Consider the following 24297-nt stretch of genomic DNA (forward strand, 5'->3'; position numbering starts at 1 on the left):
GAACAATCTATTCACATGACAACAAAATACAAAGAGATTAAATTGAGTAAAAAAAAATAGAATAAAAATTATATCTGGAATCTGATTTGAGAAAAAGACAGTGCTCCTGACTCACCCATTGGTGCAGATTCTGTGAGGTCATAAACACTGGCCCAGATGATTGGCTCCATCTGTTGAGGCAACGCTGACATGGCTTGGTACAGCCTCACAAAACTGTGGAAAACAAAAACAATGTCATTTAAAAGATTGGTCTCTTTAATCTTAATCTTTTCTAGATCCGCATATCATGGATCGCCTAATCAACCTATTCTCTCAAGTTTGACTTACATGGTCTGGTAGACCGTGCACCCGACTGGAGTCTGGGAAGAGGATAGAAGTTAACATCAACATATTGAAGCAAGACTACAATGTTCTTTTCAGTTACCTCAAAAACAGCTTTACAAGGTGTTTACTAATAATCTTTGGGGTCATTACCACCACAGACAGCCTCATGAGGTGGTACAGGAACTCAGGGAGTCTCCTCTCCTTTGGTGACTCGGACAGGAAGTCAAACACTGTGTTGATGATGACATCTTTCCCTGGAAGACCAGGAAGAGGCAACACCACCAGCTCTGCTGACTGCTTTGGAGAGAGAACCTCCAGGGCTGACGACTGGAAGGAGAGAGGTGGAAAGAGAGAGATTGTAATGTTCAAAACATCTTCTCCAACATCAAACACTGACCTTTTAACCTGGGTGAACTGATCTGTGAAAACATTACTGATGTACAGACTTAACTAGAACACTTTACAAACAATTTATTGTGTCCTTAATAAAAATATATGTATGTATAAACAAAGTGGCGTAGTCGGCAGAAAGTGAGACGTACAGGAGAGAAGTCTGTGTTGAGTTTCAACAGGTCGCTGAGGGACACCAGGACTGAAAACCGCCCCAGGTTCTTCTGCAGCCAGTCCACACTGCTGTTAGAGTTGGACACGCAGCCAACTGGAGGGAGGAGACCAATTGGTTAAGGTCAAAGATTAAATGAAGATGAGGAACAGTTTGCTGCTTTTACTCTAGTTGCTATCTTCCATACCTGAGGAGTTTTTGGTCAGGAAGGGCTGGATGAAGTATTTGACCACCAGCTCTTGTCTCATCTGGTCCATTTGGTCAAATTGATTGCTGAACTCCCTCAGTCTGTGAAAAGGAAAGAGAACATCTATCAGCTCGATATGAATCACATTAACCTTTACTGCAGTGGAAGGGATATCAGGGTCACAGAGTGTCTTCATGGTGACTGAAAGAAATCTACATTGAAACAAAAGTGACCTTTTCTTCTGCACAGAAGATTATGGACTTTTTAAAAGTACTCTGTCAGATATATGTTTGAAATTTTTAATATTTCTGCTGCATTTCATCCCAATAAACCACACTTTATATTAATCACAAAAAAAATTAACATTTCAACTGTGATATTTTGACATTTAAAAAAACTTGCATTTTCCAATTAGACATTTTTGATATTTCTGCTTCTGAATGAATAGATATTAAATTAGACATTTGGTCAATTGACTTTAGGTGCTTCTGACTGAAATTTGGAATTACCCAATTATGCATTTCAACTGTGATATTTAGTGTTTTCATTATTTTGGCAATAAGGTTCTAACGTTTCATCAAATACTATATTGACATGTTTTTCATGTCTCTAGATGTTCTTAAAAGGAAGTTAAAAAGCTCGATGAAAATGCAAATGATGTGTTTGGGCCAAATATGATTGGACGCTTAGGTATCTGCATGTTATCCCTCTGGTCATTGACGCCTTAATGGTGGGTTAGCAATTGCCCCTGACCCCAAGTCTTCATGAACTTCTCTTTGTTTGCACCTAGAGACATAAAGATGGCATCAGAGTACATCTGACTCTGGAGACTTAGGTAAATGGTCTCCCAAAGTATCCCCTTTAACCATGGGACAAACATCTGTCCCCTCTCGAAGATTGTCAAGATGACATGGTATATAAAATATTCTTTTAACCATTACATACATCTTGTATCTTAAGACTTACCTAAATTCTCCCAAAGATCCCCTAAATTACAGGACCTGTCTCTGGAGAGGACCTAAATGGTCTCCCAAATTATCCCCTTTAACCATTACATACATCTGTCTCTGGAGACGGAGGTAAATGGGACTTAAATTATGAGGACCTAAATTATGAGGACCCATGTTACATCTGTTATAAAACATACATCTGTTGGTACAAAATATCCCCTTTAACCATTACATACATCTGTTGATAAGAGTCACAGCTGAGGTTCTTGGTGCTGAGGCAGTGCAGAAACCTCCTGATGCAGACGGCAGGAACACTCTCAGACGCCCAGAGAACCACTTCCTGATGACATCACTGTCTCTCAGCTGATCCTCAGTCAGCCTGTTGACCCGGATCTCTCCAATCACATCGAGCACCTGGGATACTGCTGGACCAATGACAGGTTTGGACTGGGGAGGAAGAGATCGGTCATTCAATAACAGAACAACAGGGCCAGGTTCAGTTGCAAAACGCTCTCGAACGTTGCAGATAGAACACCATGAATAGAACCGCCGTGATTCCTACATATTCCTATGTGAACTTTCCAAAATGTTGCGTCCTGCTGAACGCGCCCCACACATTTAAGGAACGTTGATCTACTGTACATTCTCACCATATTGGAGAACATGTCCAGAGCTTGGTCTAAGACAGAGGTCAGTTTGGTGAGGAGAACCTTCCACGTCTCTTTAGAGTGAGAGGAGTTGCCGGGCAGGTTACATTTCAGAAGAGACACCAGGTGTTCTGCAGTGAAGTCTTTCAGCTTCCAGAGAGAAGAACAGATGATACATGGAGTCAATGAATGTAGAGGTGTTCTCTACCTTGGTATCTCCACAGTATCTCTTTGTCTCTCCATCCACTAGAATCACGGCTATAGTGGGAAAAGTCTCACCGATGCACAGGCATACTCCTCCAGGGTAAAGTTACAGGACACGTTCGTTGTATTTGATGTCGCCAAATAACTATGTAGCGAATCACTGTAGAAGAATCAAATAGAACAAACGGTCATATCACTGATCACCATCACTGTAGAAGAATCAAATAGAACAAACGGTCATATCACTGATCACCATCAATGTACAAGAATCAAATAGAACAAACGGTCATATCACTGATCACCATCACTGTACAAGAATCAAATAGAACAAACGGTCATATCACTGATCACCATCACTGTACAAGAATCAAATAGAACAAACGGTCATATCACTGATCACCATCACTGTACAAGAATCAAATAGAACAAACGGTCATATCACTGATCACCATCAATGTACAAGAATCAAATAGAACAAGGGTCATATCACTGATCACCATCACTGTACAAGAATCAAATAGAACAAACGGTCATATCACTGATCACCATCAATGTACAAGAATCAAATAGAACAAACGGTCATATCACTGATCACCATAAGAGTTTTCTAAATGGACTTAGACCAGGCAGATCTTAGATACAGGTGATACACTTGTTACCTGGCATTTCCTTCACAGACTCTGGTATCTGCAGATGACCAGGAGAAAAAGAGACGTACATGTTTAGATTTAGACTCTCATGCGGCAATATATACGATACAGCAGGTATCACATCTGTTGTTGCTGTCGGAGAAAACACTTACCGTTTGCTGGTGTTATTGGACACTGAAAAAGACAGAAGATATTATATTACAAAGGTATCAATAATAATAGGCCATTTCATTACAGTAGACAATTACAGTAGTCAATTACAGTAGTAAATTACAGTAGTTACATTACTTTTTGACAGTGGTCAATTACAGTAATTACATTACTTTTTTTTACAGTAGTCAATTACAGTAGTTACATTACCTCATTAGAGTAGTCAATTACATTAGTTACATTACTTCATTACAGTAGTCAATTACAGTAGTTACATTACTTCATTACAGCAGCCAATTACAGTAGTTACATTACTTCATTACAGCAGCCAATTACAGTAGTTACATTACTTAATTACAGTAGTCAATTAGAGTAGTTACATTACGTCATTACAGTAGTCAACTACAGTAATTACATTACGTCATTACAGTCATCAATTACAGTAGTCAACTACAGTAGTTATATTACCTCATTACAGTAGTCAATTACAGTAGTTACATTACTTCATTACAGTAGTCAATTACAGTAGTCAATTACAGTAGTTACATTACATCATTACAGTAGTCAATTACAGTAGGTACATTACTTCATTACAGTAGTCAATTACAGTAGTTACATTACCTCATTACAGTAGTCAATTACAGTAGTTACATTACTTCATTACAGTAGTCAATTACAGTTGTCAATTACAGTACTTACATTACCTCATTACAGTAGTCAATTACAGTACTTACATTACCTCATTACAGTAGTCAATTACAGTAGTTACATTGCCTCATTACAGAAGTCAATGAAGATATAATAACAAAAAAAGAGATACATTCTCACCTTCATATTCACAAGCAATCTGTCATCAAAAGTTAGAAAATGCATTGTAATTGATGTATTGTTTTGAATAATCTTAGTCGTGTTAAAATAGTTACATTATCAGGTTGTCTATAATGGCCTGAATAACTGTCTCCATCTCTGGAGACGGTTAAGGCTAGTTACATTACTCAGACAACAGAAGTCAATTACAAACAGACATTACCTTATTACAGCAGTCAATTACAGTAGTTACAAATTGTAGTAATTACATTAGTTACATTACTTTGGGGTTTACAAGGTCATTAAGATTAAAACGAGTAGACTCTGTTGAATCCACTTACATGGTCTTAAAGCTTACATGGTACCGTCAAAAACAACATCGATAGAACAACAAGATAGTCAATATAACAACAAGAACAATAACATCAATATAACAACAAGAACAATAACATCAATATAACAACAAGTAGTTATAACAACAAGATCAATAACATCAATAAAACAACAAGATAAAGTGTCAATATCAGATGAGGAACAAGTTAGAACTTGGGTTTACTAAATGCACCAAGTGTTACCTCTTCAGAGAGCCTGGCAATGGTACAGGAACTCAGGGAGTCTCCTCTCCTTTGGTGACTCGGTCAGGAAGTCAAACACTGTGTTGATGATGACATCTTTCCCTGGACCCAGGAAGAGGCAACACCACCAGCTCTACTGTCTGCTTTGGACAGTAGGGCTGACAATTACAGAAGTTACATTTGATAAGGACAAATATCATTACAGCAGTCAATGAAAGATATTGATTCAACAAAAACAAGAGATACCCCATTCTTCTGCAGCCAGTCCATGCTGTTAGAGTTGGACACACAGCCAATCTGGAGAGAAGAGGGTTATTAACATCAAAAAACACCAAAAAAAACATGCATACCGACTGAAAATCATGAAGTGCTAGTCACTCCAATTTGCTTGATGTAATCTCAACCACACTGTTTTGAATAATCTTAGTCGTGTTAAAATAGTCAACGTGGTTAATGAAGGACGAGGAATACTGACCTTCTGGAGCGGTCTGCATCAGGTTGTCTATAATGGCCTGAATAACTGGCTCCATCTCTGGAGACGGTGCGTTCTGAGCCCTCTCCTGTACTCCCTGTTCACCCACGACTGCGTGGAGCTGAGACTCAGACACAGACAAACAGTGGTACATGTCAAAGTGTACAGGGAGTGAGGGCCCTCGGAGTGTGGTGTCAGGAAAATTCACACTCAACGTCACAAAACTAAGGAGATGATTGTGATAAAAAGCAGAGGGAACACCTTCGTGGAACAGTAGTGGAGAGACTAGCAAGTTTAATTCCACGGCATACACATCACATGGTCTCCACTCACAAGACAGCATCGTGAAGATGGCGCAGCATCTTCATCAGGAGGCTGAAGAAACTTGTCATCAATAGACTCACAAACACAGATCAATAACATCCTGGCGGGTTGTAATATAACAAGGCTCTCAGAGGGTAGTGACTGCAAAATCATCGGGGGGAATACCTGCCCTCCAGGACACCTACAACCCGATCAATAAAGATCATCAACATCTAGAAGCCACTGCCTGTTCACCCCGCTATCATCCAGATCAATAACATCAAAGCTACCGAACTGAAAAAGATTCTATCTCAAGGCCATCAGACTGTTAAACAACCAAACATTGAGTGGCTGCTGCCTAATGAACTGATCAACTCCATTTAATAATGGGAAGATGCAATTATAAATGTTACATCAATATAATATACTGTACAACAAGAACAATAACATCCTTATGTATATATATAACAACAAGAACAATATCATCAATATAACAACAAGAACAATAACATCAACATAACAACAATGAATCACTCATTCATATATCCTTATGTACATATTATTTAACACTGTGTATAAGACAGTAGATTACAATAACATTACATTACTATTGTCGGAACAACAAGATTTCGCTACAATAACATCTGCTAACCATAACAACAAGTGACAAATAAAATTTGATTTGTTTTGATTTGATTTTATAACAAAAGGCCTAAACAATAAATTTGCAGGTCCAATTGTGTAATGTTTTTAATGTGATCACCAACTATAGAACAATAAAATAAATGAAAAAACATTGTGATATACTTGAAAATCTAACAATCAATAATTCAAAAACAAACATGAAATCAGTGATCAATATCAGACAGGAAGGAACAAAGCTCCTAGAACCAGCTGCTGCTGCTCCAGTTCATGTGACAAACTAAACTCCGCACCCTGAAGTGTTGTGTACCTAACATTATGAGGACCTAATACCTACATTATGAGGACCTAATACCTACATTATGAGGACCTAATACCTACATTATGAGGACCTAATACCTACATTATGAGGACCTAATTACATTATGAGGACCTAATATCTACATTATGAAGACCTAAACCTACATTATGAGGACCTAATGATTATGAGGACCTATCTACATTATGAGGACCTAATACCTACATTATGAGGACCTAGGAATTATGAGGACCTAATACCTACATTATGAGGACTCTGCATTATGAGGACCTAATACCTGCTTACACTGAGGACCTAATATCTACATTATGAAGACCTAATACCTACATTATGAGGACCTAATACCTACATTATGAGACCTAATACCTACATTATGAGGACCTAATACCTACATTATGAGAGAGGAGACCTAATTATGAGGACCTAATATCATTATACTTGATTATGAGGACCTAATACCTACATTATGAGGACCTAATACATTATGAGGACCTAATACCGGCAGAATTATGAGGACCTAATAGCTACATTAGAGGACCTAATACCTACATTATGAGGACCTAATCCGACAGAGGACCTAATAGCTACATTATGAGGACCTAATACCTACATTATGAACCTAATTGAATTTGGCCCCGGGTTTTGGTCAGTAGATTCCCCATTCTTTTTGTCCCTATGTTTTCCAGTCCCATTATTATTTGCACTGTGTCTGTTTCCCCTGATTGTTTTTAAACCCTTTGTTTCCCTCAGTTCTGTGCTCTGTGTTTGTATGTTGAGCACCTAGTGTTCTGTGTGCTCTTGTCGAGAGTTCTTGGAGTATTCTGAAGATTTTTGGTGAGTTTCTTTTTGACTTTTGTGTTTTTCCTACACCTTTTGGACCATTTTTTGTATTTTAATTTTTTCTTTATTAAATACACCGTCTTAAACATGCGAAAGGCTGCCTCATCTTCTGGGTTCTGCTGTCTATTCGTTCAGTTGGTTAAGTGACTGTTTCTACTCCGGATGGTTCGATCACCTAATACCTATAAACCTAATAATTATGAACCTAATACCTACATTATGAGGACCTAAAGCTACATTATGATAATACCTACATTAAACCTAATACCTACATTATGAGGTCCTAATACAAATCAGGACCTAATGCCTACATTAAACCTAAACCGATTATGAAATACCTAGCATTATGATTACCTACATTATGAAGACCTAATACCTAGGAAGGAGGACCTAATACCTAGACTATGAGGACCTAATACCTACATTATGAACCTAGCCTACACTATGCCTAATACCTCCTAATACCTACATTATGAGTAATACCTACATTATGTGGACCTAAACTACATTATGGGACTCCAATTATCCGTACCTACATCTGAAACCTAATACCTGAGGACCTAATACCTACATTAAGGACCTAATACCTACATTATGAGGACCTAATACCTACATTATGAGGACCTAATACCTACATTATGAGGACCTAATACCTACATTATGAGGACCTAATACCTACATTATGAGGACCTATGACCTACATGATGAGGACCTAATAACAACATTATGAGGACCTAATACCTACATTATGAGGACCTAATACCTACATTATGAACCTAATACCTACATTATGACCTAATACCTACATTATGAGGACCTAATACCTACATTATGAGGACCTAATATCTACATTATGAATACCTACACTATGACCTAATACCTACATTATGAGGACCTAATACCTTACATTATGAGGACCTAATACCTACATTATGAGGACCTAATGCCTACATTATGAGGACCTAATACCGACATTATGAGGACCTAATACCTACATTATGAGGACCTAATACCTACATTATGAAGACCTAATACCTACATTATGAGGACCTAATACCTACATTATGAGGACCTAATACCTACATTATGAGGACCTAATACCTACATTATGAGGACCTAATATCTACATTACATTACACTGAGGACCTAATACCTACATTATGAGGACCTAATACCTACATTATGAGGACCTAATACCTACATTATGAGGACCTAATACCTACACTATGAGGACCTAATACCTACATTATGAGGACCTAATACCTACATTATGAGGTCCTAATACCTACATTATGAGGATCACCTAACACCTACACCTACATTGTGAGGACCTGAAACACACCTAAGGTCATAAACCCAAATAGTAACCACTTACACAGCTTGGTAAGAGTCACAGCTGAGGTTCTTGGTGCTGAGGCAGTGCAGAAACCCTCCTGATGCAGACGGCAGGAACACTCTCAGACGCCCAGAGAACCACTTCCTGATGACATCACTGTCTCTCAGCTGATCCTCAGTCAGTCTGTTGACCCGGATCTCTCCAATCACATCCAGCACCTGGGATACTGCTGGGCCAATCACAGGCTTGGACTGCGGAGGAAGAGATGTGGTTGGTTACTTCAAGGTTTGGCAAACCGTGACCCGATACACCACATACTTACTTGAACTTTAACCTCAAACTAGGCCAACCCTAAACCATTCCTGGGCCTTGAACACAATTGTTAAATGTTTATGCTCTATTCAGAAGACTCTAGGGGTGAGAAATTGGTTCAGTCGACATCGGTAAGGACACCGGTAAGGACACCGTAAGGACACCGGTAAGGACACCGGTAATGTTTTTCGGAATCAGACGTACCTGGTTGGAGAGATGTACAAGAGCCTGATCCAGAACGGCAGAAGCTTTAGTGAAGAACAGCTTCCAGGTCTCTTTGGAGTCTGTGTTGTTCTCCGATAGTTTACATTTCTGCAGTGTGACCAGGTTCTCAGCGTTGAGGTCTTTCAGCTGTGGGAAAGATAAGTCCTTTAGCCACTGATACTTCTTCCATTGCACCTTGTTTCAACCGTTTAGGGAGTGAGGCCGTCCTCGTCCTTTGGGATGTTATTTTGACTTTATTGAAGAGATGGTCAAGTGTAGGAAAGACGGAGGGTGAGTCAAAGCTGTGGGACGGATTTGAACCGACTCTGACTGTAACTGCTCGACCACACGTCACTTTCCACTGTAGTTAACATAAACCACCAGTGAATGTTTATTTATTTATTTTATTTGACCTTTATTTAAGTATTTTGCCTTTATTTAACTAAGTCAGTTAAGAACAAATTATTATTTTCAATGATGGTGGGTTAACTGTGGGTTAACTGTGGGTTCACTGCCTGTTCAGGGGCAGAACGACAGATTTGTACCTTGTCAGCTCGGGGGTTTGAACTTGCAACCTTCCGGTTACTAGTCCAACACTCTAATCACTAGGCTACCCTGCCACCCCAATATAACTAATCCAAATGTTAAATGTAGTGTTTTTTTCTGTGACTCGTAAACACAGAAAGCCAAAGGCTATAAGCGCAAAGCCAGTAATATATAAAAGTACAAACATGATTGTCTCAAGACAGTTCAACCCAGACCTGTGAGCAGGCGTATTGTTTGATGCTGTAGTCACATAGACGTCCCGGCGAGATCCCAGAGTCCAAGAGCTGTTGTAGAGCCGAGCTATAACACGGATGAGACAGAAGTATCAGTGTCAAACTCACAACCAACTCTCACATTCAGGATCAGCGTGTTTCAATCATTTGGATGGACTCGGTTTGCAAAATCCTGGGAAGTTTCCCAAAACGCCCAACTTTTCAGAAAAACAGATTGGAAGATTCAAGATAACTTGATTATTTCCTCCTTATTCATTAAATCTTCCAACCAGGAATAAAAAAAATATATATATATTGATTTTGGGGCAGTTACAAGAATGTTGCAACCCTAGTCTGGTCTGAATAATGTCTTACTGTACCTGTCAACTCCAGCACAGACTCTTGTTGCTGAGAGATAAAAGGAAAAATAAGGACACAGAACATTTGATATTGGATTAAATGTGCAGTTCTGGGATAAAGAATAGGGGCTCAGTATCAAGTTGTTGTTTACTAAACTACATTTACCATTGTGTGATGACACTGGACACTGGAAAAAAGAGAGACAAAATAATCATTAAGGAAAGTCTCTGAGAAGAGTCGTACTGTTGTCCTTTCCTCCTATTCTTAGTTTAGGGGAATATAAGAAGCATAAAGAACAATGTTCTTTCACAATCTTGAAACATTTTTATGATACATGAACTGACTTGCCTGTTGGTTAACTGGTACCAGAGAACAATCTATTCACATGACAACAAAATACAAAGAGATTAAATTGTGTAAAAAAAAAATAGAATAAAAATTATATCTGGAATCTGATTTGAGAAAAAGACAGTGCTCCTGACTCACCCATTGGTGCAGATTCTGTGAGGTCATAAACACTGGCCCAGATGATTGGCTCCATCTGTTGAGGCAACGCTGACATGGCTTGGTACAGCCTCACAAAACTGTGGAAAACAAAAACAATGTCATTTAAAAGATTGGTCTCTTTAATCTTTTATAGATCCGCATATCATGGATCGCCTAATCTACCTATTCTCTCAAGTTTGACTTACATGGTCTGGTAGACCGTGCACCCGACTGGAGTCTGGGAAGAGGATAGAAGTTAACATCAACATATTGAAGCAAGACTACAATGCTTTTTTTCAGTTACCTCAAAAACAGCTTTACAAGGTGTTTACTAATAATATTTGGGGTCATTACCACCACAGACAGCCTCATGAGGTGGTACAGGAACTCAGGGAGTCTCCTCTCCTTTGGTGACTTAGACAGGAAGTCAAACACTGTGTTGATGATGACATCTTTCCCTGGAAGACCAGGAAGAGGCAACACCACCAGCTCTGCTGACTGCTTTGGAGAGAGAACCTCCAGGGCTGACAACTGGAAGGAGAGAGGTGGAAAGAGAGAGATTGTAATGTTCAAAACATCTTCTCCAACATCAAAAACTGACCTTTTAACCTGGGTGAACTGATCTGTGAAAACATTACTGATGTACAGACTTAACTAGAACACTTTACAACCAATTTATTGTGTCCTTAATAAAAATGTATGTATGTATAAACAAAGTGGCGTAGTCGGCAGAAAGTGAGACGTACAGGAGAGAAGTCTGTGTTGAGTTTCAACAGGTCGCTGAGGGACACCAGGACTGAAAACCGCCCCAGGTACTTCTGCAGCCAGTCCACACTGCTGTTAGAGTTGGACACACAGCCAGAGTCTGGAGGGAGGAGACCAATTGGTTATGGTCAAAGATTAAATGAAGATGAGGAACAGTTTGCTGCTTTTACTCTAGTTGCTATCTTCCATACCTGAGGAGTTTTTGGTCAGGAAGGGCTGGATGAAGTATTTGACCACCAGCTCTTGTCTCATCTGGTCCATTTGGTCAAATTGATTGCTGAACTCCCTCAGTCTGTGAAAAGGAAATATAAATCTTTGAGCCTCTACATACGAGGTCCGTGCGGGACCTCTACCAGGAAGTAGAAGGGAAGAGGACGACTGCGACAGAATCTGCTCAGAATGACTGGAGAAAATGAATTGAAAGCAATGATGACCTTTTCTTCTACACAGAAGATCAGGCACATTTATTGCCTAAAGATCTTCCCTGATGTTTTCCTGACCTTTCCAATACATTTCTGCTTTTCAACACTTTAAACCACACTTCCTTCGGACTGAAATTTGGCATTACCCAATTAGACATTTCAACTGTGATATTTAGTGCTTCTGACTTTTGGCATTACAATTAGACATTTCAACTGTGATATTTAGTGCTTCTGACTGAAATTTGGCATAACCCAATTAGACATTTCAACTGTGATATTTAGTGCTTCTGACTGAAATTTGGAATTACCCAATTTGACATTTCAACTGTGATATTTAGTGCTTCTGACTGAAATTTGGCATTACCCAATTAGACATTTCAACTGTGATATTTAGTGCTTTCATTGAGGAAATGGCAATAAGGTTCTAATGTTTCATCAAATACTATATTGACATGTGTTTCAGATACCGCTAGATGTTCTTAAATAGAGAATGAAAAAGCTCGATGAAAACAAATGATGTGTTTGGGCAGTAAATATGCTTGAGAAAACGCTTTGTTTCTAGAGTGTTATCCCTCTGGGTGCAACGTCCTTAATGGTGGGTTAACCCCTGACCCCTGACCCCAACCCATGATGTTTGACCTAGAAATATCCAGTAAATTGTATTGGATTCCTCTCAGTCAGCTGAACACACCAATATCCGCTACTAATTGCTGGGACAAACAGAGTCCCCTCTCGAGGGGTATTGTCAAGACGACATGGTATATAAAATATTCTTTGATATACCACTGTCAAATGTTGTATAGTTAATGAGGACCTAAATTATGAGGACCTAAATTAAGAGGACCTAAATTATGAGGACCTAAATTATGAAGACCTAAATTATGAAGACCTAAATTATGAGGACTTAAATTATGAGGACCTAAATTATGAGGACTTAAATTATGAGGACCTAAATTATGAGGACCCAGTGTTACGAGGCGGTTATAAAACATACATCTGTTGGTACGAAGTATCCCCTTTAACCATTACATACATCTGTTGGTACGAAGTATCCCCTTTAACCATTACATACATCTGTTGGTAAGAGTCACAGCTGAGGTTCTTGGTGCTGAGGCAGTGCAGAAACCCTCCTGATGCGGACGGCAGGAACACTCTCAGACGCCCAGAGAACCACTTCCTGATGACATCACTGTCTCTCAGCTGATCCTCAGTCAGCCTGTTGACCCTGATCTCTCCAATCACATCGAGCACCTGGGATACTGCTGGACCAATGACAGGTTTGGACTGGGAGGAAGAGATCGGTCATTCAATAACAGAACAACAGGGCCACGTTCAGTTGCAAAACGCTCTCAAACGTTGCAGATAGAACACCATGAATAGAACCGCCGTGATTCCTACATATTCCTATGTGAACTTTCCAAAACGTTGCGTCCTGCTGAACGCGCCCCACACATTTAAGGAACGTTGATCTACTGTACATTCTCACCATATTGGAGAACATGTCCAGAGCTTGGTCTAAGACAGAGGTCAGTTTGGTGAGGAGAACCTTCCACGTCTCTTTAGAGTGAGAGGAGTTGCCGGGCAGGTTACATTTCAGAAGAGACACCAGGTGTTCTGCAGTGAAGTCTTTCAGCTTCCAGAGAGAAGAACAGATGATACATGGAGTCAATGAATGTAGAGGTGTTCTCTACCTTGGTATCTCCACAGTATCTCTTTGTCTCTCCATCCACTAGAATCACGGCTATAGTGGGAAAAGTCTCACCGATGCACAGGCATACTCCTCCAGGGTAAAGTTACAGGACACGTTCGTTGTATTTGATGTCGCCAAATAACTATGTAGCGAATCACTGTAGAAGAATCAAATAGAACAAACGGTCATATCACTGATCACCATCACTGTACAAGAATCAAATAGAACAAACGGTCATATCACTGATCACCATCACTGTCAAATAGAACAAACGGTCATATCACTGATCACCATCAGAAAGAATCAAATAGAACAAACGGTCATATCACTGATCACCATCAAGTACAAGAATCAAATAGAACAAACGGTCATATCACTGAATGGACTAGAACAAACGGTATCACCATCACTGACCAAATAGAACAAACGCAGATCACTGTAGATCAAATAGAACAAACGGTGATATCACTTACAATCACTGTACAAGAATCAAATACCTGGCACCATCACTGTAGAAGAATCAAATAGAACAGACTCTGGTCATATCTGCCAGGTGACCAGGAGAAAAACAAACGGTCATATCACTGTTTAGATTTAGACTCATGCGGTGATACAATATACACGATCTGCAGGTGACAGGAGAAAAAAGGCTGTTTAGATTTAGACTCTCATGCGGCAATATATAGATACAGGGATCACATCTGTTGTTGCTGTCGGAGAAAACACTTACCGTTTGCTGGTGTTATTGGACACTGAAAAAGACAGAAGATATTATATTACAAAGGTATCAATAATAATAGGCCATTTCATTACAGTAGTCAATTACAGTAGTTAATTACAGTAGTTACATTACTTTTTGACAGTGGTCAATTACAGTAATTACATTATTTTTTTACAGTAGTCATTACAGTAGTTACATTACCTCATTAGAGTAGTCAATTACATAGTTACATTACTTCATTACAGTAGTCAATTACAGTAGTCAATTACAGTAGTTACATTACTTCATTACAGTAGTCAATTACAGTAGTTACATTAATTCATTACAGTAGTCAATTACAGTAGTTATATTACCTCATTACAGTAGTCAATTACAATAGTTACATTACTTCATTACAGTAGTCAATTACAGTAGTCAATTACAGTTTACATTCATCATTACAGTAGTCAATTACAGTAGTCATTACCTATTACAGTAGTCAATTACATAGTTACATTACTCATTACAGTAGTCAATTACAGTAGTTACATTACCTCATGACAGTAGTCAATTACAGTAGTTACATTACTTCATTACAGTAGTCAATTACAGTAGTTACACTACTTCATTACAGTAGTCAATGAAAGATATAATAACAAAAAAAGAGATACATTCTCACCTTCATATTCATCGGCAAGCAATCTGTCATCAAAAGTTAGAAAATGCATTGAAAAATAGTCAATTGATGTATTGTTTTGAATAATCTTAGTCGTGTTAAAATAGTCAACGTGGTTAATGAAGGACGACTGACCTTCTGGAGCGGTCTGCATCAGGTTGTCTATAATGGCCTGAATAACTGTCTCCATCTCTGGAGACGGTAAGGCCTGGTACAGACGCTCAGAGCTGAGACAGACACAGACAAACAGACATGTCAAAGTGTAGTAGTGGTGCTTTGGGGTTTTACAAGGTCATTAAGATAAAAACGACCTCTTCGTCGTTAAGACTTCTGTTGAATCCACTTACATGGTCTTAAAGCTGTCACATGGTAGCATCGTCTGAAAAACAACATCGATAGAACAACAAGATCAATAACATCAATATAACAACAAGAACAATAACATCAATATAACAACAAGAACAATAACATCAATATAACAACAAGAACAACAACATCAATATAACAACAAGATCAATAACATCAATAAAACAACAAGATAAAGTGTCAATATCAGATGAGGAACAAGTTAGAACTTGGGTTTACTAAATGCACCAAGTGTTACCTCTTCAGAGAGCCTGGCGAGGTGGTACAGGAACTCAGGGAGTCTCCTCTCCTTTGGTGACTCGGTCAGGAAGTCAAACACTGTGTTGATGATGACATCTTTCCCTGGAAGCCCAGGAAGAGGCAACACCACCAGCTCTGCTGTCTGCTTTGGAGAGAGAACCTCCAGGGCTGACAACTGGAAGGAGAGGAGACAAGAAGGTTATCAATACTTGATAAGGACAAATATCTACGAATAATCATTGTGGCGTTGTCGGCAGAAAACGAGACGTACAGGAGAGAAGTCAAGGTTGAGCTTCAACAGGTTCCCGAGGAACACAAGAACTGAGAACGGCCCCAAGTTCTTCTGCAGCCAGTCCACACTGCTGTTAGAGTTGGACACACAGCCAGAGTCTGGAGAGAAGAGGGTTATTAACATACAGACATAAACACCAAAAACAAACATGCGACTACCGACTAAACGACTACCGCCCCGTAGCACTCACTTCCGTCATCATGAAGTGCTTTGAGAGACTAGTCAAGGACCATATCACCTCCACCCTACCTGACTCCCTAGACCCACTCCAATTTGCTTACCGCTCAAATAGGTCCACAGACGATGCAATCTCAACCACACTGCACACTGCCCTAACCCATCTGGACAAGAGGAATACCTATGTGAGAATGCTGTTCATCGACTACAGCTCGGCATACAACACCATAGTACCCTCCAAGCTCGTCATCAAGCTCGAGACCCTGGGTCTCGACCCCGCCCTGTGCAACTGGGTACTGGACTTCCTGACGGGCCGCCCCAGGTGGTGAGGGTAGGTAACAACATCTCCTCCACGCTGATCCTCAACAATGGGGCCCCACAAGGGTGCGTTCTGAGCCCTCTCCTGTACTCCCTGTTCACCCACGACTGCGTGGCCACGCACGCCCCAACTCAATCATCAAGTTTGCGGACGACACAACAGTGGTAGGCTTGATTACCAACAACGACGAGACGGCCTTGCAGGGAGGAGGTGAGGGCCCTCGGAGTGTGGTGTCAGGAAAATAACCTCACACTCAACGTCAACAAAACTAAGGAGATGATTGTGGACTTCAGGAAACAGCAGAGAGGAACACCCCCTATCCACATCGATGGAACAGTAGTGGAGAGAGTAGCAAGTTTTAAGTTCCTCGGCATACACATCACAGACAAACTGAATTGGTCCACTCACACAGACAGCATCGTGAAGAAGGCGCAGCAGCGCCTCTTCAACCTCAGGAGGCTGAAGAAATTTGGCTTGTCACCAAAAGCACTCACAAACTTCTACAGAGGCACAATCGAGAGCATCCTGGCGGGTTGTATCACCGCCTGGTACGGCAACTGCTCCGCCCTCAAGGCTCTCCAGAGGGTAGTGAGGTCTGCACAACGCATCATCGGGGGGAAACTACCTGCCCTCCAGGACACCTACACCACCCGATGTTACAGGAAGGCCATAAAGATCATCAAGGACATCTACCACCCGAGCCACTGCCTGTTCACCCCGCTATCATCCAGAAGGCGAGGTCAGTACAGGTGCATCAAAGCTGGGACCGAGAGACTGAAAAACAGCTTCTATCTCAAGGCCATCAGACTGTTAAACAGCCACCACTAACATTGAGTGGCTGCTGCCTACACACTGACACTGACTCAACTCCAGCCACTTTAATAATGGGAATTGATGGGAAATGTTGTAAATATATCACTAGCCACTTTAAACAATGCTACCTTATATAATGTTACTTACACTACATTATTCATCTCATATGCATACCTATATACTGTACTCTATATCATCGACTGCATCCTTATGTAATACATGTATCACTAGCCACTTTAGCTATGCCACTTTGTTTACATACTCATCTCACATGTATATACTGTACTCGATACCATCTACTGTATCTTGCCTATGCTGCTCTGTACCATCACTCATTCATATATCCTTATGTACATATTATTTATCCCCTTACACTGTGTATAAGACAGTAGATTAGGAATTGTTAGTTAGATTACTTGTTGGTTATTACTGCATTGTCGGAACTAGAAGCACAAGCATTTCGCTACACTCGCATTAACATCTGCTAACCATGTGTATGTGACAAATAAAATTTGATTTGTTTTGATTTGATTTTATGCGAAAGGCCTAAACCTATCCAAATTTGCAGGTCCACGTTGTGTAATGTTTTTATATGTGATCACCAACTATAAAAAATAAAAAATAAATGAAAAAACATTGTGATATACTTGAAAATCTAACCAATCAACAATTCAAAAACAAACATGAAATCAGCTGATGATTACCTGATGTGGGTCGAGACAGGAAGGGGACGACCAGCTCCTTCAGAACCAGCTGCTGCTGCTCCAGGTTCATGTGATCAAACTGGGCTCCAAACTCCGTCACCCTGAAAGTAATACGTGAGGAATGTGTATAAGGACCTAACATTATGAGGACCTAATACCTACATTATGAGGACCTAATACCTACATTATGAGGACCTAATACCTACATTATGAGGACCTAATACCTACATTATGAGGACCTAATACCTACATTATGAGGACCTAATATCTACATTATGAAGACCTAATACCTACATTATGAGGACCTAATACCTACATTATGAGGACCTAATACCTACATTATGAGGACCTAATACCTACATTATGAGGACCTAATACCGACATTATGAGGACCTAATACCTACATTATGAGGACCTAATACCGACATTATGAGGACCTAATACCTACATTATGAGGACCTAATATCTACATTATGAAGACCTAATACCTACACTATGAGGACCTAATATCTACATTATGAAGACCTAATACCTACATTATGAAGACCTAATACCTACATTATGAGGACCTAATACCTACATTATGAGGACCTAATACCTACATTATGAGGACCTAGTATCTACATTATGAGGACCTAATACCTACATTATGAGGACCTAATACCTACATTATGAGGACCTAATACCTACATTATGAGGACCTAATACCTACATTATGAGGACCTAATACCTACATTATGAGGACCTAATACCGACATTATGAGGACCTAATACCTACATTATGAGGACCTAATACCTACATTATGAGGACCTAATACCTACATTATTGAGGACCTAATACCTACATTATGAGGACCTAATACCTACATTATGAGGACCTAATACCTACATTATGAGGACCTAGTACCTACATTATGAGGACCTAATACCTACATTATGAGGACCTAATACCGTACATTATGAGGACCTAATAGCTACATTATGAGGACCTAATACCTACATTATGAGGACCTAATACCGACATTATGAGGACCTAATAGCTACATTATGAGGACCTAATACCTACATTATGAGGACCTAATTGTCAGGATTTGGCCAGGGTTGTTCCGGGTTTTGGTCAGTAGATGTCCCCATTGTGCTTTTTGTCCCTATGTTTTTCCCTTGATCCCCATTATTATTTGCACCTGTGTCCTGACACTAATACCTACATTATGATTTAAACCCTTTGTTTCCCTCAGTTCTGTGCTCTGTGTTTTATGTTAGCACCCTGCCTAGTGTTCTGTGTGACCTTGTCGATTCCTGAAGTTCTTGTGGTATTCTGTTTTTATGAGGACCTTGTTTATTTTTGGTGAGTTAATACTTTTTGAGGTCTTTTACCTTTTTCCTAATACCTACATTTGGATTTAGCCATTTTTTGTATTTAAGGACCTTTTCTTTATTAAATAATACCTACTTATGAACCTAATACTGCTGTGTCTGCCTAATCTTCTGGGTTCTGCTGACTATTATGGCTCAGTTGGTTAAGTGACTGTTTCTCACCTACGGAGACCCAGGTTCGATACCGGGTCCTGACACTAATACCTACATTATGAGGACCTAATACCTACATTATGAGGACCTAATACCTACATTATGAGGTCCTAATACCTACATTATGAGGACCTAACACCTAACTTTGTGAGAACCTAACACCTACATTATGAGGACCTAATACCTACCTTTGTGAGGACCTGACACACTAAGGTCATAAACCCAAATAGTAACCACTTACACAACTTGGTAAGAGTCACAGCTGAGGTTCTTGGTGCTGAGGCAGTGCAGAAACCCTCCTGATGCAGACGGCAGGAACACTCTCAGACGCCCAGAGAACCACTTCCTGATGACATCACTGTCTCTCAGCTGATCCTCAGTCAGTCTGTTGACCCGGATCTCTCCAATCACATCCAGCACTTGGGATACTGCTGGGCCAATCACAGGCTTGGACTGCGGAGGAAGAGATGTGGTTGGTTACTTCAAGGTTTGGCTAACCCTGAACCGATACACCACATACTTACTTGAACTTTAACCTCAAACTAGGCCAACCCTAAACCATTCCTGGGCCTTGAACACAATTGTTAAATGTTTATGCTCTATTCAGAAGACTCTAGGGGTGAGAAATTGGTTAAGTCGACATTGGTAAGGACACCGGTAAGGACACCGGTAAGGACACCGGTAAGGACACCCGCAATGTTTTCGGAATCAGACGTACCTGGTTGGAGAGAAGTACAAGAGCCTGATCCAGAACGGCAGAAGCTTTAGTGAAGAACAGCTCCCAGGTCTCTTTGGAGTCTGTGTTGTTCTCCGATAGTTTACATTTCAGCAGTGTGACCAGGTTCTCAGCGTTGAGGTCTTTCAGCTGTGGGAAAGATAAGTCCTTTAGCCACTAAAACTTCTTCCATTGCACCTTGTTTCAACCGTTTAGGGAGTGAGGCCGTCCTCGTCCTTTGTGATATTTTTTTTACTTTATTGAAGAGATGGACAAGTGCAGGAAAGGCGAGGAGGGTGAGTCAAAGGTCTGTGGGACGGATTTGAACCGACTCTGACATACATGACACGTGTGCCGGGGTCAGACGACTGTAACTGCTCGACAAATTTCACGTCACTTTCCACTGTAGTCAACATGAACCACCAGTGAATGTTTATAACTCATCCAAATGTTAAATGTAGTGTTTTTTTCTGTGACTCGTAAACACAGAAAGCCAAAGGCTATAAGCACAAAGCCAGTAATATATAAAAGTACAAACATGATTGTCTCAAGACAGTTCAACCCAGACCTGTGAGCAGGCGTATTGTTTGATGCTGTAGTCACATAGACGTCCCGGCGAGATCCCAGAGTCCAAGAGCTGTTGTAGAGCCGAGCTATAACACGGATGAGACAGAAGTATCAGTGTCAAACTCACAACCAACTCTCACAATCAGGATCAGCGTGTTTCAATCATTTGGATGGACTCGGTTTGCAAAATCCTGGGAAGTTTCCCAAAACGCCCAACTTTTCAGAAAAACAGATTGGAAGATTCGAGATAACTTGATTATTTCCTCCTTATTCATTAAATCTTCCAACCAGGAATAAAAATATATATATATTAATTTTGGGGCAGTTACAAGAATGTTGCAACCCTAGTCTGGTCTGAATAATGTCTTACTGTACCTGTCAACTCCAGCACAGACTCTTGTTGCTGAGAGACAAAAAGAAAAAATAAGGACACAGAACATTTGATATTGGATTAAACGTGCAGTTCTGGGATAAAGAATAGGGGTTCAGTATCAAGTTGTTGTTTACTAAACTACATTTACCATTGTGTGATGACACTGGACACTGGAAAAAAGAGAGACAAAATAATCATTAAGGAAAGTCTCTGAGAAGAGTCGTACTGTTGTCCTTTCCTCCTATTCTCAGTTCAGGGGAATATAAGAAGCATAAAGAACAATGTTCTTTCACAATCTTGCAACATTTTTATGATACATGAACTGACTTGCCTGTTGGTTAACTGGTACCAGAGAACAATCTGTTCACATGACAACAAAATACAAAGAGATTAAATTGTGTAAAAAAAAATAGAATAAAAATTATATCTGGAATCTGATTTGAGAAAAAGACAGTGCTCCTGACTCACCCATTGGTGCAGATTCTGTGAGGTCATAAACACTGGCCCAGATGATTGGCTCCATCTGCTGAGGCAACGCTGACATGGCTTGGTACAGCCTCACAAAACTGTGGAAAACAAAAACAATGTCATTTAAAAGATTGGTCTCTTTAATCTTAATCTTTTCTAGATCCGCATATCATGGATCGCCTAATCAACCTATTGTCTCAAGTTTGACTTACATGGTCTGGTAGACCGTGCACCCGACTGGAGTCTGGGAAGAGGATAGAAGTTAACATCAACATATTGAAGCAAGACTACAATGCTTTTTTTCAGTTACCTCAAAAACAGCTTTACAAGGTGTTTACTAATAATATTTGGGGTCATTACCACCACAGACAGCCTGGAGAGGTGGTACAGGAACTCAGGGAGTCTCCTCTCCTTTGGTGACTTAGACAGGAAGTCAAACACTGTGTTGATGATGACATCTTTCCCTGGAAGACCAGGAAGAGGCAACACCACCAGCTCTGCTGTCTGCTTTGGAGAGAGAACCTCCAGGGCTGACAACTGGAAGGAGAGGTGGAAAGAAGGTTAATCAAAACCTTCTCCAACATCAAAAATGACAATTTCCCTATGAACTGATCAAAAAACATTACTGATGTAGAGACTCAACTAGAACACTTTTCAACATCAAAACAATTGTGTCCTTAATAAAAATATATCTATGTATAAACAAAGATGGCGTAGTCGGCAGAAAGTGAGACGTACTGGAGAGAAGTCTGTGTTGAGTTTCAACAGGTCGCTGAGGGACACCAGGACTGAAAACCGCCCCAGGTTCTTCTGCAGCCAGTCCACACTGCTGTTAGAGTTGGACACACAGCCAACTGGAGGAGGAGACCAATTGGTTAAGGTCAAAGATTAAATGAAGATGAGGAACAGTTTGCTGCTTTTTCTCTAGTTGCTATCTTCCATACCTGAGGAGTTTTTGGTCAGGAAGGGCTGGATGAAGTATTTGACCACCAAAAAACAAGCATTCAATTGGTCGAAACCAAATGTGCAGGTCTACATTGTAGAATATTTTTATATATCACTAACTATGAACAGGAAGATGAGCATACAATAAAATGATAATTAATTACTTAAAAATCATACATTTACATTTACATTTAAGTCATTTAGCAGACGCTCTTATCCAGAGCGACTTACAAATTGGTGAATTCACCTTCTGACATCCAGTGGAACAGCCACTTTACAATAGTGCATCTAAATCATTAAGGGGGGGTGGTGAGAAGGATTACTTATCCTATCCTAGGTATTCCTTGAAGAGGAATGATTTTCTGGATTCTTGTTTTAGATTCCGTCTTTCATAGTTGAATTGTGCCTATGATAAAAAATTACAGACCTCTACGTGCTTTGTAAGTAGGAAAACCTGCAAAATCGGCAGTGTATCAAATACTTGTTCTCCCCACTGTATATGCATATTATACAGCCTTATACTCAGCTGGACCCTCCCCAGATGTTGTGTTAAATGCTCTACAACAAAGATTTCTCTATCCTTAACCTTGTTCTGAACACCTCCAAAACAAAGGTCATATGGTTTGGTAAGAAGAATGCCCCTCGCCCCACAGGTGTGATAACTACCTCTGAGGGTTTAGAGCTTGATGTAGTCACCTCATACAAGAACTTGGGAGTATGGCGAGACGGTGCACTGTCCTTCTCTCAGCACATCAAAGCTGCAGGCTAAAGTTAAATCTGGACTTGGTTTCCTCTATCGTAATCACTCCTCTTTCACCTCAGCTGCCAAACTAACCCTGATTCAGATGACCATCCTACCCATGCTAGATTAAGGAGACATCATTTATAGATTGGAAGGTAAGGGTTCTCTCGAACGGATAAATTATCTTTACCATTCGGCAATCAGATATGCCACCAATGCTCCTTATAGGACACATCACTGCACTCTGTACTCCTCTGTAAACTGGTCATCTTTATATACCCGTCGCAAGACACACTGTGTTGTCTCTCTTGTTGTGATGAGTGTTTTGTCCTATATTTATATTGTATTCATTTAATATTTTAAATCCCAGGCCCCCATCCCCGCAGGAGGCCTTTTGCCTTTGGTAGACCGTCATTGTAAATAAGAATTTGTTCTTAACTGACTTGTCTAGTTAAATAAAGGTTCAATAAAAAGATAATAAACAACTCATGAAAAAACGTTGTGACAGCTGATAAAAAACAACAACATCCAATCAGCTGATGATTACCTGATGTGGTTCGAGACAGGAAGGGGACGACCAGCTCCTTCAGAACCAGCTGCTGCTGCTCTAAGTTCATGTGATCAAACTGGGCTCCAAACTCCGTCACCCTGAAAGTAATACGTGAGGAATGTGTATAAGGACCTAACATTATGAGGACCTAATAC

General features: G+C 40.1%; 2 protein-coding genes across 2 annotated transcripts in view; both read right to left on the reverse strand.

Moving 5' to 3' along the window:
* Positions 1–1085: 1085 nt before the first annotated feature.
* Positions 1086–24297, reverse strand: part of LOC135534057 (uncharacterized) — a 38102-nt gene continuing 14890 nt past the window's right edge. The window contains exons 27-49 of the mRNA XM_064961199.1: positions 24140–24240; positions 22644–22759; positions 22266–22442; positions 22118–22149; positions 21906–22003; positions 21769–21797; positions 21586–21607; positions 21440–21467; positions 21066–21150; positions 20501–20647; positions 20024–20235; positions 18253–18353; positions 16219–16337; positions 15946–16122; positions 15689–15720; positions 15477–15568; positions 15345–15367; positions 3677–3698; positions 3534–3561; positions 2950–3034; positions 2674–2820; positions 2260–2470; positions 1086–1174 (exon numbers count right to left, since the gene is read on the reverse strand). Of these exons, the coding sequence (XP_064817271.1) occupies positions 1170–1174; positions 2260–2470; positions 2674–2820; positions 2950–3034; positions 3534–3561; positions 3677–3698; positions 15345–15367; positions 15477–15568; positions 15689–15720; positions 15946–16122; positions 16219–16337; positions 18253–18353; positions 20024–20235; positions 20501–20647; positions 21066–21150; positions 21440–21467; positions 21586–21607; positions 21769–21797; positions 21906–22003; positions 22118–22149; positions 22266–22442; positions 22644–22759; positions 24140–24240 (2089 nt within the window). The 3' untranslated portion in view covers positions 1086–1169. The remainder of the gene's footprint in view (positions 1175–2259; positions 2471–2673; positions 2821–2949; positions 3035–3533; positions 3562–3676; positions 3699–15344; positions 15368–15476; positions 15569–15688; positions 15721–15945; positions 16123–16218; positions 16338–18252; positions 18354–20023; positions 20236–20500; positions 20648–21065; positions 21151–21439; positions 21468–21585; positions 21608–21768; positions 21798–21905; positions 22004–22117; positions 22150–22265; positions 22443–22643; positions 22760–24139; positions 24241–24297) is intronic.
* On the reverse strand, positions 5061–14126 carry LOC135534059 (uncharacterized). Its single transcript, XM_064961200.1, has 16 exons — positions 14038–14126; positions 13762–13908; positions 13348–13559; positions 12045–12145; positions 11835–11953; positions 11443–11619; positions 11295–11326; positions 11089–11186; positions 10951–10979; positions 10768–10789; positions 10623–10650; positions 10246–10330; positions 9485–9631; positions 9008–9219; positions 5532–5752; positions 5061–5158 (listed from the first exon to the last, which is right to left on the reverse strand). The coding sequence occupies exons 2-16, from the start codon at positions 13774–13776 to the stop codon at positions 5061–5063; spliced, it is 1596 nt and encodes a 531-aa protein (XP_064817272.1). The 5' UTR covers positions 13777–13908; positions 14038–14126.

The sequence above is a fragment of the Oncorhynchus masou genome, unplaced genomic scaffold (genome assembly GCF_036934945.1).
Source record: "Oncorhynchus masou masou isolate Uvic2021 unplaced genomic scaffold, UVic_Omas_1.1 unplaced_scaffold_2958, whole genome shotgun sequence".
NCBI classification, from domain to species: Eukaryota; Metazoa; Chordata; class Actinopteri; order Salmoniformes; family Salmonidae; genus Oncorhynchus; species Oncorhynchus masou.